This window comes from Takifugu flavidus, chromosome 14, assembly GCF_003711565.1.
Source record: "Takifugu flavidus isolate HTHZ2018 chromosome 14, ASM371156v2, whole genome shotgun sequence".
Classification (NCBI taxonomy): domain Eukaryota; kingdom Metazoa; phylum Chordata; class Actinopteri; order Tetraodontiformes; family Tetraodontidae; genus Takifugu; species Takifugu flavidus.
In genome coordinates, this window is record NC_079533.1 from 10,526,353 (window position 1) to 10,544,000 (window position 17,648).

The 17,648-nt window shown below is 43.9% G+C and overlaps 1 protein-coding gene across 2 annotated transcripts in view; it reads right to left on the reverse strand.

Moving 5' to 3' along the window:
* Window positions 1-17,318, reverse strand: part of gabrb4 (gamma-aminobutyric acid type A receptor subunit beta4) — a 32,469-nt gene extending 15,151 nt beyond the window's left edge. Inside the window, exons 1-2 of one of the 2 annotated variants that reach the window (XM_057054921.1) lie at window positions 16,068-17,318; window positions 14,293-14,387 (exon numbers count right to left, since the gene is read on the reverse strand). In XM_057054921.1, coding sequence (XP_056910901.1) covers window positions 14,293-14,387; window positions 16,068-16,147 — 175 coding nt within the window. In that variant the 5' untranslated portion in view covers window positions 16,148-17,318. The remainder of the gene's footprint in view (window positions 1-14,292; window positions 14,388-16,067) is intronic. The other variant, XM_057054922.1, reaches the window with a different exon arrangement.
* Window positions 17,319-17,648: the final 330 nt, after the last annotated feature.

A 17,648-nucleotide genomic window follows, 5' to 3' on the forward strand; every position in this document is an offset into this window, starting at 1 on the left:
TTGTGTGGCTGGCCTGTTCCAAAACCCATGAACCAAATTGTGCCAGTATAAAACCAGTATCAGGCTCTGGCAGAAGCACCAATATATTTTTGTTCCAGTGTCCCGCCAGACTCATTTGTGCCATGTATTTTCAGCCTTCAGCGCAGATAAGATAAGATAGGACTCTCGGTTTGGACTTAATTGTGGTGGTGGACGAGGACAGGAAATAGACGGAGCAACGCTTTCGGCCTTCCCTCAATCTTGGAACTTTTATTCATGGGCCCAAAGAATCAGAATCTTCTTTAATGATGGGAAATGACTGATCATAAGATGTAATTATTAATTAAGTTTAGTAGGTAAAACTGGTCTGTTTGCGCCTCCGTGCAACTTTAATAAATGTTTTCCTGCTTTACGTTTGTCTTTCTGATGCTTGTGTGTGTGTGTGTGTTCTTTGCATATTTAGTGTTGACGTGAGATTCACAAGTCACCGTTTGTCTCTGATGAAAGTCTCCAGCCTTCCTTTTGTTCTCACTCCTCTTTAAATAACACTGTCAAATGAAAAAAAAAAACCCAAAACGCACATCTTGACAAGTGCCGTCAGCTGAAGTCGCGGTGCTCTTTATGGGCTGCACAGTTGTTCAGTTCAGAGCTCATTAGAAGTGTTGGAAAACGAATTAAAATTGCTAATGCGACCTTCATCTATGCGACTACCTTCACAAAGCTAAAATAAAGAGAAGGCGATGACTGTCCTGCTTTTATTTTCTCAGATATGTAGAAAATAGTTCCGTCAGAGCTGTCACTCTGCTCTTTGACCTCTCTAAATATAGTCTTCACTCTGACAACAGTGTCAGCTGTCAACATCTCTTCGTAACAGAGTCTGCACAAAATAACGGCGAATGTAGCCCAAACACGCCAGGACGTTTTACAGGTTCCAAAGTTGTTTCCAGGACAACACAATAGGATGCTGCTGTTGCATTCTTTTTAAAGATAAAAGGTCGCTGTGTAAATCTGCTCATGAAGAGTCCTCACGATCCTCAAGACGGGACTTCTTCACTAAGCAATGCGGGACAATGGTCACAGCGACTGGTTGTCTAACCTGATGGCTCATGTTTACACATTTAAAACACAGATGGCAGCATTATTAAGCTATCATTAAGAATTAAGAACTCATTATTAATAAGATTTCTGCCCCATGTGACTGGATACTACCCTCCTGCTTCTATCCTATAATATCATGTGGTGTTAGGGCCCTGAAGAAGCTAGTAAGAGCCTGCCTGAGGTCCCCGCTGCACTATGGGAAAGGACAATCTATGTTTATTAGATGACACAAACTAAACTGTAACTGAGGAAACCGAATCGAATCGGTCACCTCTGTTGGGATGGTTCCTGTAAATGACTTGAGATCCTTCCCGTGAGCCCCTTCCTGCAGAGATTAATTGATTATGATGTTTCTCTCACCGATACTGCCGCAGAAATATTAACCAGTGATCCACTCGGCTGAAATGGCCCATCTATCCTCTTTCTTACAGTCTATAATCCTGTTTTCTTTCTCCTTTTTCCACTACACCAAATGCCCTAAAGCCTTGTCATATTCCCTGACCCAGCTCTTTCAAAAAAAAAAAAGTGGTGTAGGGGGGCATTTTCCATTGCATTCCGTGAAGACAGCCAGTAACTGTTTCCTCTAGAGATGTCGGAGCACGGAGACTCGAGAAAAAGCGCAAAATCATTCTCTCGCTCTGTCTCTGTACATTTCTAAGCTGCTTTCGAGACCCTTACCCCCAACCTCAAAGGCCGACACACAACACACACTAAAAACAAAGAAGCAGTTCCCCATTAGCTGTCAGCACATGCTTTTCCCCTCCACTCTGTGTTTTGCTGGGATTTCACAGAAAGAGAAGGTTCCAAATTGTAGTCTGTGCTTTTGTGAAATGTCAAATGAAGTATAATGTAGATCACAGATTGTCTGATTTTAACAGTATGAAACTAAGAACTGCTGCGTTTCATTCTATTAGAACTGGCCATGATTGGTTTTACTGTAGTCCTGTAGTTCTATCACTGCACCTAAAGTCCTTGGCTCTTCAAGAACACAGGTGATTCCCTGTGATCTCCCATAGCAGTCGTGGAGTGACCTTTACTGTCCAGCACATTACTGCAACATGGACGTCATCTCGCCGTGTTGGATGATTGACCTGCTTTTAGGCTGAGCAAGATCGAAGTGGCGTTTGTTCACGTTCACAGTTCTTATCTTGTTTTCGCTCACTTCCAGAGCCTTTTCATGTGAACCCAACTGTCTCGCCTTTTGTTCATTATCTATGTATGCTGTCCTCTAAACTCCGACAATGTGTCGCCATGTTCGGCTCCCAGTCTGACAGTCTTATCTCGCCTCGGGGAAGACGAGCGACCACCACTGATGTAGCGAGCAGACGCTGGCCTATTTAACACTTTCCATAATAAAGGGAATTTACATCCTAACAATAGAAGTTCCTAAAAATGAATTCCTGAAAATAAAGAAATATCATTCCCAACAGAGTAGCGGCATTCCAAAAATCTTAACATTCAACCAAAAACAGTCAGTCAGTCTCATTAAGGCCAACAAATGATTAAGGAATCATTCTTGGTGCACGATACATCCCTCATTAAATGGTATGAAAAGAAAATAACTAGGTTTTCTATAGATCAATGGGCTGATGTTTCCTTCTGCTAGTCACTGCAAGCTCTCTGTGCCTTTCAGAGATGATTTCTGGATTTTTATATATTTTTTGTCTTAAATCATCAAGTGGTCCGGCCCCACCCTACCCCTTTGAGCTGGTCCATCCCTGAATGCTCCTGCTTGGTGCTTAGGTCAGCTGATCGGCTACTCCTGGAGGTAGCGAGGTCTCAGCAGAAGCTCAGAGGGGATCGAGCCTTTCACCGTCCACCTTTAAATCACGTCTGAAAACTCACTTCTCTTCATCATGAGGCTCTGTTCTTGTTTTGTTGTTTTAATGTCGTACATTTAATCGTATTTATGTAGAGCCCTTTATTTCTAGCTGTCTGTCTTTAAAGCATTTTATAAATAAAGTTAACAATGATGAAGCTGGTGATGATCATATGCTCATCCGCTGGGTTAATCATATCTAAGATGTGCTCCTCTTCCCTTACTGGACTGAATGTTAACAACAAACACATCAACAAACTAGCCTGGATAAATCAAATTTGAATTAAAGAAGATGACTTTGTATTATTGTACCCATCATCACTGGCTTTCTCTTCTGATAACAAATTTGCTGGACAGAGAAGAAAACACAACTCTCCCTCTTATATATATATAAAAAAAAGCTATGATAATCAACCCATTGCCTAGCAACAGAGGGTTCCATAGCAACTGTGCAGCACTTTCCCTAAAGTGTTGCAGGAGAAGCATGATGATCCATCCAGTCGAGTCTGTGTTTGTTTTAGTTTTCAATGGCTGCTGAAATCATAAATTTGATTTTTATTTCCTAAAAAAATAACTAAGACATTAGTAGTAGGGAAAGAGAAATATATTGCGGTAAAGTCTGTTCTGTTCTTGTACAGCCTTCGAGGATGTATCCAACCAAATTGTGTTATTACAGTAATAATACCATTTATGGCCATTTGTGCCAGTGAATTATTGCTATTTCAAATAATTTGTTAGCATCAAGCAACAATACTCAGACATGTCCGCATAAATTAAGGCAAATTGTTGATTACACTCTGACTCAACAGTCACAAAAGCAGCTTAGTTGGATCCACTGAAAATGTTGTTTTACCAATTTGGAACACAGAAACCTAGAAATGCTGATCTGACAAATGAAGCAATAAAACTTAAAGGTAGTTAAATAAGGTAACGATCCTGTTAAGCTCTTTATTTCTTGGAACGGTGACTGGACGCTAAAAAAAAAAAAAAGAAATCCCACATTCTCTTCATGTTTCTGTTCTCCTCACATGCATGTAATCTGACAAACACATTCACACCTACAGGCACTTTGAGTTTCCAGCTGACCTAACCAGCATGTCTTTGGACTGTGGGAGGAAACATGGAGACACGGCGAGCAAATGTGAACTCCCGACTGGAACATACCGGCTGCAGCAACAGAGGACCCTGTTTGTGAGAGGCAGCAGCAAAACCACACAACCGCAGCGCGGTTTCGCCCAACGCTGGCACTGTTGGCACCGACACCTTGACTGAAATTTGCCGTCTTGCAAATTTCCCAAGTGCAAAATGAGAAATTTAAACAACAGAGGTGAAGGTAGAAGTGCAAACATGGACGAGACGGTGCTGCACTGGGTTTAGGAAATCACACACCAGGACCGGTCAGGTTAGCCTCGCTTCCTATATGGCCATCATTTCAGCTTTAGTTATTTTGCATGGATAAAGGTCAACTCTCTAAGAAATGGCACCATCTAATGGTCTCCTTTATCAAGCATGTTATAGAGCCTTTTTCAGACTGCATCACATGTATTTTATTAATATTTATACATTGGCAATGTTTTTCATACGTTATGTCTAGCATGGCCACACTTTAGCATGCTAATAAAAACATGCTAAAAATCTAACAAGAATATGTAACATGTCTTTATTAACTAAATTAAGAGAGTAGAGATTCAATCATGTAATATTGATGCTTCTGATGCAGCCACTATTCACCTGGTAACTCAGCTGGTGCCATAGCGTTAACACAATGACAACATCCCTCATTTTCGGCATTATAGAAATTTACTGCCGTTCACAACAAAGATTAATTTCAGTACATCACCACGAACCGTGACCTCTGGACAACTACAGAATGTGCTGTTAGGATGAACATATAGGAAGAAGGAGTCGGTGACTGCATTAAAGCAGCTCTGACACGAGAAGTAGAGAAGGACGGCGGGGCCGACAGAGTAAAAGGATGAGTGAGAGCCGGAGAGCAGAGGCAGTACATCACAGGCAGCCACAGAGACAGAGGATAAGTAAAGGTGGCCTCATCTTATCGTCCTATCCTGTCACAAACCTTGCACCTGATATATGAAGCCTACTTAGATCCCCAACTACAAAGCTGCATATGAACAATGCTTCCCACTTACAAGCAGCAATTTTTGTCAGTGAATTATGAAACACAGTGCATATTACAGGCTGACTTTCCAGCTCATAAATTACAATCCCACGAGGAGCGTTATTAAAATAGTCTAGGGGATGAGAGGGATTTGTAAAGAAGGCTTGCATCCATTTAGAAGACTCTACGTGTAATCTGACACTCATAACATGAAATTATGTCAAATGATATGTGTTTATATTAAAGATAAATGCATGCATGGGTTGAACGCAGCATTAAAACAGAGGACGTGGGTCATAATTATGCTTTTAACTTTAAAATAGGAAAAAGTAAGAACAATTCAAACTGCTGAAGGTTAAATAATAATTAAAAGGGTGAGGAAATAAAGGGCTTCCCAGTGTGGGTACTTCAGGACAGCCTGTGCTCACGGCAGCCTTTGTCCGGAAGCCATTTGGAAACTTTTTGGCATAATTCATTTATCAGTCCTTTATGGCCCAACTTATTATTTATTTACTAAAAGCCCTAATTTATTTTTTGAAAGTCAAACATGGTCCTACTCATGGACAGTTTCAACTGTAAGTTTAAACAGCCAATAATAATTTTAAAAAAAAGAGTTTCCTTGCTGCTTCAGAAAAAACAAATGTTAATGGAGCCGCCAGATGAAACGGTTGTTGCAGTTTTGTTTGCTCCATTTGGGAGACTACTGCAATGCAGCTTTGCCATTTGGAGCAGGTATTTAATGGGGTGACGGGCTCCCAGCTGACCCTCTGCCTGCAGCGAATCCCAGTGACATCGCTACGTGGCCGCCATAATTACTCCAGCTCCAGGTAATCGTATGTAGATTCTTGTCAAAGATCACGGCTAATATTTCTCAGGAGGGTGAGATTCATGCTTTATTCATTGATGTAATCAGCGGGATAACTCTTCTCGCAAGGCAACGTGGGACGTTAGGAAGTTGTGTTTTGTTTCAGACAATAGCATGACTTGAGAGAAGATAAGCAAAATGTGAAATACCGAGGGGTTCGGCTTCAGGCACAGATTTATTTATGTTTAAAGTCAACTTACTGTCAAAAAAATAGCTTCCAAAAACACTGAATTTGGGTGTGAAATGACGGGAGACTGAGTTACACTGGAGTCTTTCTCCATGTGTTAAATGTATTTAACAGGAAGGAGAAGAAGGGAAAAATGTTGAGTTTTGCATCTTACATTTGTCTGAACTGAGCGAAGTCACAAATAATAACGCCAAAGCTTGAAAACATGACGAGGGAAAATCATCCTCTCTAAATAACAGACTGAAAACAAGTAAAAATAGTTTGTGAGGAGCATGACTGTAGTGTCAGGAAAACAAAGACGCTGAGAGTTTTTGGGCTTTTTTTTTTCCCTGGGTGTTTAAAGACTGAGGAAGACTGACCGCCGTGGCCAGATGGCGTGTTTGAAAAGCTGTTTAGCTTGTTTGTCGTCCCATATGTATCAGCCAGAACCGTTGCAGCTTCTTTTTAGTGTCACTCTTTTCAAAGGGGAGGTTTATATTTTATCTTTAACTCTGGCCTTGTTAATCTATGCCGGTTGTACCGCGGGGCAGCGCTGGTCCAGTGGAAGGTTCAGGGAGGTGGAGCGGAATCACGAGAGCGCCGTCGGATTAAAAACCAAGAAAAACACAAGTTGTCAAATCATCACATCTCCGCCCTCCCTGAAGGTTTGCGTCTTTGAAACTGATGACTCAATAACAGCAGCCACAGCGAAACCTGCAGCATCAATATAGAGCTAAAAAGAAAGGAGGGAAGGGAAAAAACAAACCTTGAATAATGGATCAACTTTTAAAAGCATACACTTAAAAAAACAGTGCCAACAAACTGCCGGCCGCCTCCGTTCTTTACTTCTTGTGATGACAAAGCTCAATAGTTTGCTTTTAGGCCTTGTTATGATGTATGTCTGTCAGTGCTGTCACAAGGAAGAGATTGGACCCTTCTTTTGGTTCTGAATACATTCATGCTGAGTGTGCTGTTAGGCTTCAGCTACATCATGATGTCCACACTCAGACCTGACAAAACAATCAACACGCCAAATTACGCCGTATATTTTACAAACGCTTCTGCATATGGGGGGGGGGGGAATAATGCGGCCCGATAACGAGATGGACTTTTTGGCGGACTTCCTGGTGCTGAGGATGATGGCATCTATCTGCACAAGCTGCAAATGTGACATTTCTTCCTTTGTTTATCTGTCTAACAAGCGAGACAGAGAGAGAGAGAGAGAGAGAGAGAGAGAGAGAGCTGCGTCCCGCCCTTGGCCCACCAGTCGTGGCCCCCTGTCAAGGGCGCACTTCTCATCAATCACTGCAGGTTCAAAAAAAAAAAAAAAGAAAAAGAAAAAGCGTCTCGCTGGGGGACTGGAGGAGGGAGCGTGGGGTTAAAAATGCCCTGCATGCAGGATGATACATTCTGCTGCAAATCTCTCGGCATTTTTCTCTTTTCCCTTCAAAGTTGCTGAAAACAACACTTTGACCAGGAAGATGAAGTATGGCCCTTCTGCTGCGTGCCATCTCCCCCCCCCCCCCCACCCCCCACAGCCCTGCGTGCACACCTCATTTAATTTAAATAGAAAATCTAAGTGAAGGGAAAAGCACCCAGCTCGGGCATTTCTTCCCGTGTTTCCCCTGGAATAAATCACCCGGCGTTCTCTCTTCATCAGGATAGATATCACTTCTACGTGCCCCGACATCCATCCCCACATTCTGACAACGCACTCCTGTTTTCGCTGAATGGGCATTACTCCGAGGCTGAGTTACGAGGGCCCGCGCTACTGGCCCCCCGTGCAAAAACGGCCCACCGTTCGATGTGCGGCAGCCTGCAGACTAAGATATTGTCTTCCGTATTGCAAAAGTGTCCGCTGGTCCTGAAAGTACAGCCGCCGTAGATCAGGTGGCGGCTGCAGCTGTCAAAGAGCAGGCTGCAAAACGAAGCAGCCATCACTCAGTGTGGGAAGAGATTTCGGCACAAAGCAGAACCGGTTAAATGCTTGTCTTCGGGTTGCATCATGGGCACAAAAGACGGCCTCACATCAGTAACACTTACACTAATTACAGCAGAGCACATTATAGAAATGCAATAGAAAGTAGTGCAGTTGCTGCTTTTTCTCAGTCGTCTGGGCTCCTCCCTCCGTCTCAGTCAGTTAAGCGTCTGATCTGCTTACCAGCCTTATTGCAGCCGATCTGCAGTTTCATAGCTGCATTTACCGCTTTTCCATTACAAACCAGATCAGGCCGCAGCTGGGACTCACTGGCGTCGCTGGGAAATGAGCTCAGTAAAGCCCAGGCTGCGTCTGGCAGGCTGGGACAGGTGACCACGCATCGATGACACGGCCGCGAGCTAAAACAGGCGATGAGGAGCATTCGAGCGGTGAAATGAAAGAGATCCAGGTGCTTATAAGTTGTGGTGCCAGCACCTATCGATGCCTCTTAGTGGTCGTTATCGTTAGACTGCAAAATGTGCACTAATGCTCCTTCAGCTGAAACCATTAAAGGGTCGTGTCAAATTCCAGTATGATACACTGCAATAAATAGCGATTCCAGTAAAACGCCAAAAGTTCAGCTACGGGGGAAAAGTGTGGCAGGTTTACCAGCAACTAGTGAGCAGATTTCAAATAAAACTGGTCGTGCGGACAGGACACGCGGTGGAGAAGTGTAGGAAATGGAGCAAAACTGCATTTAAACAAGCTCATTGGAGATTTACAGTGAGGGTGAAATCATCACTTTTCTGGCATGAAACTTCTGTCCCACGTGACGCATCATTTTGGACGTGAAGATCCCTGTTTCCTCCCAAAATCTGCACCAGCGACCCTTGATAAACTACCTGAGTCCACCACCTTCCATTTGACATTTGTCCTTGTTTATGCGCATCTGAGATATGCTCGCAGAAATTCATTTTCAATCCTGCTACATCCGAGACGGAACACGATTTAATAAACATCGAGTCCAAATCAGAGTTTATTGCAGCGGACAAGGACAAAGTAAGGAAGCCGAGTAGCTCAGGGAAGCATCAGAGAAGTGCATTTGTGCTGATTATCTACATTATTTTCCGTGTTGACTATAGGAAAAAGAGAAAGATGATGCAAATGCTGACACGGTCAAATACCACTGCAAAGAAGCTGAATACTATAAAACACCTAAATATGCAACCTAAACTACAAATACAGTGTGTGCATTGCTCTCTCTCTCTCTCTCTCTCTCACACACACACACACACATACACACACATCCTCACATTAAAAATTGTAAGGGGACTTTTACAGACCTAATATGTTACCCAGCTTCCTTCCCTAACCTTAACCCTCCCAACTAACCTAAACCTTAACCCTTTAAACACTCCTTTGAAGTTAGGGGGCCCAGCACAATGGCTCCACTTCGCAGGTAAGACAAGGATTTTAGTGAGCACACAGAGACACACACACAGACACAAGCACAAACACACACACACAAGCGCACACACACGCATACACAGACACACAGCTAAAATGCTTTCCAATTGAGTTCTTTGACAGTGGAAGGGGAGAAACAACAATAAATCTTTCAGTGTCTTTGGATTGTTTTGGAGTTCGCGTCTTGTGGGACATCCTTCAACCTCTGCCCCACCGACACCGTCTTCACTGCGTGTGGTTTGGAGATGCACGAATCTGATTGTGCATGCATCGGTGGGCCACTTGAGCGATTTTAGCGCAGCCTAACGCGCCACAACCCCGCTCAGATTGGTTGGGTAAGTTACAAATCCGTTCTGCCCGTGAAGCTCATTCGTGCTGGAAATGTGTGCTCTTAATTTGGCGGTGCAGCTCTCAGTTTCCCTCTGTGCTCCCTCATCATCAGCAGCACTTGTGTCTGAACACGCAGTTCCCATGAAACATACAGTGCGTGAGAGGAAGGTCTGTGTACGACAGTTTAACTATGTATTTATTCATGAGGATGCTGAAGATGACTGCTGTTTATATTAACATTTAATACTGTCTTTTTTGAAGAATCCAGAAATATCTGGTGTGAAGAACAGCCTGTTCACAGCATTTGTGTTATGTCTCCTGTAAATGGTGGAAGCTGAGATTATAAAACCCACTCCTGTGATGATGACAGCTTGATTTAAAATACATCCTCCAGAGGAGGAACGTGTGACTGAGGTGAGATCTCCGCTCCCTCTCAGTTTCCAACGGATGGAAAGACGTGTTTTCAAATGTAGACCCATTTATTTCCTAAGACTAATACATCTAATGTCTGCCTGATTACTGATTCTCGTGTTGGATTCAATGATTGGATTCACCTCATCAAATAAACCTTTATGGTAACTGTGGCTACAAAAATATATACATAAGGTGACACTGCAGTATTGCCTAGAAACATTTTATCGCTGTTTTTTTTCATAATTTTTCACATTTACCAGGCTCAGATTTGTCTACATGTCAAAGAACAACACTCTTTTTGTAATTTTAATGTTTGTGTTCCATGTTTATGTTCCAAAGTTAAATTGCCTGTGGAAGAATTGATTCAAACCAATACAACGACTATAATGATCCACCTTGAGTCATCTAAGCAGCAGACACCCATGTGTTACTATAGCAACCAGTGATGATGATACTGGAAACTCTGAAAAACCCATCCCGGATTATTTTTTACAAACGATGATCAGAAGTCAGAAAAACCCATCAGGCCCTCCAGGCCCAGGCCGGCCCGGTCTGGCCCGGCCCCGATCGGCACCCTGTCCCTGAGCCTTGGCTGCTAAGCTGCGAGGAGCCATCGGTAAAGGAATCTGCAACCACGTAGCAAATGTCATTGTCTTTCATGAATTCACTCTAAAGGTCACAGGTGAGCGTTGTCACGTTGCCTGTCACCGCGGCGCTGAGCGGGCCGCGGACTGCAAACACCTTGTTGTGATGGGGTCATCAATCCACTTTGAGCGAGCGGCCACAATCCCAGATGAGATGAGAAACGGCGGCCTTCACATGGAATCAGGTCTGGACTCACCTAAAAGCAATTTGGCTGCTCCAAAGTAAAACCCGGGGTGGGAAGAGCGTCTTTTGATTGGCTGAATATGAGGTGATTTCATTCTCTGCCTCTCTATTTATGCCGGACCACCTGACATCTGGCTGAATATGATTTTGCGATGAGTCAAATACTCCGCATCAAACTATAAGCTGCTCATAGCGTGTGTGTGAGTGTGTGTCCATACTCTGTGTCTCCGCTGGCTCCATACTGCGCCTGTTGTAGACGCCTTTACCTTATGTGAAGACAGGAAGAGGAGGCTCTGGCTGCACAAGCTCATCGAGCATTCAGTATATCCTGTACGCTGTCACCAAGGTCCACAGAGACACTTCACCGGGGGACTTCTTGTACCTTCCTCTAAGACGCCATAGGAGGAGGCGATGCAGGACTATGTCATCACCCACATGGAAACTGAAGGAGAACCATCTAATAACTCGCAGCTTCCCCGTGACCTCCAAACTGTTCTAGGACTCACGATCTCTTAAAAGCAGATTTTATGTCTGTCTGGCAGAAGGCCCAAAGTGATGATTTTATTTGCCCTATAGGCCGTACGTGTTTATTCCCAGCCGCTCCGAATACTTAAAAAAAGCACTCAGCACATGGAGCAGATTTACACACGGTTACATAGGGAGGGGCTCCAAGCAGAGCATCCATTATTTACTGGAAACTGCTTCTCATAGATGACAAACGCTGTAGTCCAAGGATGGCTGACCACATGTTTTGACATCCAGTGACCTCGGCGGACGATTTTGCTGATGAGTTATTTCCTGCTAGTTGCCGTTTGAGTAATGGTCACCGGGAGAGTTATTAGTTGTCTACAAAACCTGCCGAGTGTGCGCTAGAGTTTGAACCTGAACAAACCTTTGCGGCCGTGAACGTTGAGCCGGTGTCATTTTTATTCCGTCAGGGGAAACACAGCGGTCCAGCGATCTGCAGTCTGGGCAAATGGGAACTACTATTGGGGGGGAAGGTTAGAGGTGTGTTTGAAATCTTCCCCACAAGGCTGATTCCTGCATTTTTGTTGCAGGGAGCTCAGATCCTGCGAAATCAAAGTGGGGATTTCTCTCAACAGAAGGTTCATTTAAGCAAACGTCATTAAACCTTCAGAGCAGCCCGTCATCAAAAAACAGAGCAGTCACGGCGTTCCAATGGCGCCGAACTACAGAAAACTGCTGAAACTACAGAGGAGCATTTTGGTTTAATCCAACCCTTTTGAAGTCAGAGGTATGGGACTTTGCACACAACAGGAACACCTCGTGGATTATTTGTAGCTGAATTAGCATCTCGATTTCAGTCAAAACTGAAATTCAAATGGAATAGAATATTTCTCTCCATCAGTTTTTCTGAAAGTTTTGATCTCAAGAGCTGTTTTACACGAATGTGCTGTCAAACAGTGGTGTGCATTCTTTTTTTTGAATCAAAGTTCCATTTTGAATATTAGCTGAAAACATCTGAATCAGTTTGTCTGTAGATGGGATTTACAAAACCCTGAAGCCAGAATCCTCTCAGAATCCTCTTGGAATAAAACCTTGATAAAACCTCTTAAAACCTTTGCAGAATCTATAGTAAATATCTTGGACGCATTTTAATATAATTACAAGAAAAGACAAAATTGAGATTATTATTATAAACCGTACAGGAATACTTTGTCTGCCATTAATTGTGTGTTGTTGTTGTTTTTTTTTCAATTTTGCAGTCGCAGTACTTGGGAGATGACGTACAGTCTGCAGAGATAATCTTCTCTTCTGGATTTACAGGTTTTAAGGCCACTATGTATAAACGTTAAAACCATTTTTATGACCATTTTTTTCAATAATTGCCCCTCTGAGGTAGTTTTTATTTCCAACATGGGTGTCAGGTTGGCTGTTAGCGGTCTGGCTGTGGTCTGTGTCCAACACTGAGCCAAATTAAAACCCTCTTTGTTGAATCTCCAACAAGGTTGGATGTTCGCGCTTGTGTCACAACACAAGTAGCTGACTGATGTTGGAAATATCAAGACATGATGGACTGTGGCTCGCCGGCCTGAGGGGAAAACACAGCTACTGGCCGCCTGGGATACTCACTCTTCAAACCTTTTTCCACCCACTCCGGAGGATTCACGGGCAGCCAGACGATTGTAGGCGACCGACACCAACGTAGAAACGTTGAGATCGCCCTCAAATAACTCTTTTAAGTTGTACAAACGCTGCGGAATGAGTCACGGTGCTCCATATTGTTGCATCTCGATACTTGTTTTGATTCTCTACATCGGTGGTTGTAAAATATGAATATTCACTTCCTACATTGAATTAATATTACAAAGGAGAATCTGCAAGCGTTTGAATTGTTTGGTGGTGTGCATAATGCTCTTTTTACACAAAACCTTTCTTTCTTGGATCCTATAAAAGCTGTTTTACATATATTAAACTGGGCTGGATGCTCTCATTGAAGGCAGGTTTGGAATTTAAATATGATAGAAATATAAAGCGCTCTGTTGTTCTAGTATTTTGATTTTGTGAGTCTCCGAATACATGTGCAGGAGGGCCAATAACAATAGAAATGAGCAAGTTTAATTATACACCACACTGAATGAGATCCATCACAAAGGCCCTTATTCATCGCTGAAATAAGATGTCATCACTGAATGACCCTGCACAGACCAGGCCCCAGATGCTTTTGTCAAAACAATGAAACAGGAAATGTCCTATTCAATTTCATCCTATGTATTGTACACAGTGGTGCCACTCTTCATTTGCGAAGGCGTAGAATCGAAACCCGAAGCTCCAGACGTGACGTCGAATATCGGGATTGTTTCAGTAAAATGATCCAGTTCTTTTGTTTGTGCTCATCAAAACGCGTGACGGTGAAGAACAGATGCAAAAAGGAGTTAAAGTCGATAAGACAGAAGGGTTTTCCCTGATTTCCGAATGTATCACAAAGAATGCTCAGAATGTATCACAAAGACAATGCCAGGTGGCTCTAATTAGGAAAATAATTAAAATTCAATGCACTCGCTCTCCCTGGTCTGAAAAAAAAGAGAGAAAACACTAGGTTTGATTGCTTTCCTGCATGTGTGCCCTACTTCCTGAGGAGCAGCCATCTTTGATATATGAAGAGATGCATAGTAATGACATTGTAGTAGTCACTTTAAAGCTATTCCCTGTCTTTTTCTACTGGCTTCCTCTTTCCACGCATTCCAAAGCAACGATTTTAAATAACACTGCACCAACAGCCCCGACTTGTAAAAACCTTCAACAATAGCCACATAGCTCCACGTACCTCCAAAATCAGGTCTCAGACGGATGTCATATCCCTTCAGCAGCTTGTCCACGGTGGTCTTGGCCACAGACATTCCGCTGTTTCCAGTGGAGGAGCTGCAGGGAGGAACGCAGAAACACAGGAGCAATTTTAAATAATGGAGGACGAGAAATGCAACCTGAAGCCGGAAGATCGCAACCATCTGAAACGTAATGGCATCCAGCGGAGCTGAGAGAAATGTCAGGGCCCCTGAGATGTATCAGTGAATCATTCACCTTACAGTTCGGCTCTTTAGTTGGAAAAACGTATATATTCTATAGTGTCAGGTTTCTACAGAACAGGCGTGACTGTAAAATAACACCCAGCAACATTTTATGAATGATGCTAGATGTTCCAGTTGGACTGACCTGGTGTATAAAGCCCGTTCAAGTTTGAGTTCAGGTACAGTGAGATTTCAGGGCCTTTGATACCCTCTGTTGCTATGGTATCCCGAAAGGGACAGAAACAAAAACTCCCCCTCTAAATTCCCCCTTTTCGATGCAAAACGTTGAAATAACCCATAGATGTGATCATTCCTGGAGCCTTTGTTGATCCACATCATCTTCTGCTGTCACGGGGAGATGTGCATTGTGCACGTAGAGTGCTTGGCTCTCATCTAATGAGCTGAGATGTGATGATGACACACTTGTCAGAGCGTTTTATTGATGTCAGTCCTTCAGAATGAGCAGTAAAGCAATAAAGTGGCTCAGTTCCTGGGGCCGGTCTTATTTGGGGGCGTGTATTATAATAATCTTTATTAAAACACAGCCCTCCGCGATGCTGTCAGAGACGGAATGCTCCACGCGCCAACATGAGTGCTGGCCTGCATCGCTCTACCACGGCTAGCTCCCAGGCGGAGGTTCCTGGCTCTGTGCGAGATGTGCACAGTGAGTGAGGCCGCATGAGAGGGGGAGGAAGATGGTTCAAATTGCTCCCCAGATAGGAGCTCCAGCCCTTGGCTCAGCCAGGGAAGCACTCTTCAATTAGCTTGTAGGTATAGTGCAGCTGTTAATCAAGCTGGCTGTTTCAGGGACTTGTGGCTCTGACATCTGAGAGCGTCTCGGTGAGGGAATATCACTGACACCTGAAATGCATTCCAGACTACAACCCTCTCACTGCTTATTTTGGGCTCTCTCTAATGGGATCACTAAGATCTCCGAGCTGATCTTGTAAGTGGGGCTGCGCTGCAGACAGAGGAGGCCACATGGGATCTTCAACAATAAAACATTACACCGATCCCCAATTTCAATCAATTCTGACGAGTTGATCCAACTACCACCCCAGCTCATGAATGATAGCCTCCCATTTGAATACTACTTATAAAACAAGTGATCCTACCGGCATTATGGATTCTGGCTGCTAACCGTGGCGTGATCGATCGATCAACGGCTGATTGATTCGATCATTGAACCGCCATGGCTGATGGAGGGCTGTCATTTTAGGTAGGCTCATGCGCACATGTGTAGGCTGGAGCCCTGCTTTCACATCTGGGGTAGGTTACGTTTGACAATAGGGCTCGATGCCGTGGCTGCGCATGTTTTTACGCCCGCGCACACCACAGCATCAGCGTCTATCAGAGCTGATATCTGCAGCAATACCCTCAATAAGTAGGCCTGGCTACGCCGTTAATGCGATTTGCCACATCACAGCCATTTATTGACCAGCGATCACATCTGTTGGTGTGACAGGTTTAAACTAAATAAATAAATATATTGTCTTTTTTCCCCCTAATTCATTTCCATGCGACGTCTTCTTACCTTTGTGCAAAGCATAAGAAGGACAAAGCCGCCAGAGCTGAGAAAATTCCACATAATTTATCTTCTTGACGACCCAACATCTCCACAAATCCTTATAATCCAACCAGTCCAGGGGTCCTCCGGAAAATACGCAAAGTAAAAACTGGCAATCGGAAAAGAAAGAAAAAAAACCCAAATTGCCTTCGACCAAATGCCGAATAAATCAGCCTACATCTACGCAAAACGTCGTTTTCAAGAAACCGGCTTCTCGATTTGTGTGTAGGGATATTTCTAAAAATAAATAAATAAATAAAAATCTGGTGAATTGGCCCCTGCTGTTTTTTCCACAGCTATGGAAATCCGTGCAGGTCACAGAGCCCCTCGACCAACACCAGAAGATCAGACATCTTGCTCAGGGGGTTGAAAACCACAAAAAAAACAAGTCCGGCGTACACACAATACTTTTAAAAGTGATGACAAGTGTTCTTTGCCTGAGAATAACAAAGACTGGCATGAATGACTGGACGGCAGCCTCTCGCTGATCAAATAGGTGGATGAGATTTCCCAGTCCGAATCTGCAGAAGAGGCATGGTTCCAGCGATGCTCCGGCGCCAGACTATTCCACAAATGCGATGTTGTTAAAAGCTACTTGTTTGAGCTGCAAATGCTGGTCGGCTTAAGGGGAGAGGTGGGTTTAAAAAAAAAAAAAGAAAAATGAAATCTTCATTCCCTTTTTTCCCCCCGTTTCTGTTGCTGCTGCCGCTGCCGCTGATGGAGATCAGCGCAAAGTCACTGAGGGGAAAATGCACATTGAAAAAGCACTGGGTAATATCTGATGCAGACGTCAGAGCAGGCTATATCACTCCTCTGGTGGGAAAAAAATAGATGCCGAGAAATATGGATGGCCCTTACTACGCCAGTGCATGTATCACAGCGTCGGGTTCATATCAAAGATGCCGATTTGGGAAGTCCACTTGCCTCCGCTGTCCGGCGTTAAATGGCGTTTGTGCGCGTTAATATGCTCCGCTCGTCTCCTCCTGGAAACACTCAACACATGCCAGAGCAGTCCGGAAACATGCTGAACGAACCTCCACTGTTCCCCCCTCCCCTGTCCGGTTATTTGACTTCTGAGTGGATATTAAAATAATATCCTTAAAGGGGAGGGAAGGTGGGGGGACACCTAAGGTGAATTCCTCAGCGACATGCTGTTCGGGCGCTGAATAGTCTGAAAGCCATTAGGATGCTAGACGTGTGCGCCCGTTTCATGCATTTCATGCACTTTTTTCTTCTCCAAAACACTGGGAGAGACACACACACGCGCCACCCACTTGTACGCACGCGAACACGCACAGTCTTTATTCATTTTCGGTGTGAATCGTTCTTTATTTCCCGCATAGCCTTCTGGCGGATGTGCGTTGCATTTGAACTGCAAACATCTTCACTGGAAAATTGCAAACGCGCACATCACAATTCACGAATAACGCAAGCTCGTGTTTCATACAGAGGAGGAGGTTTTCTTCAGGGATCTCTGTGCTGTCCAGTTGCTAAGCAACCCAGCCAGCGCTGATGCAGTTGTGGTGAAGGCTATGCGCAAAGGTTCTT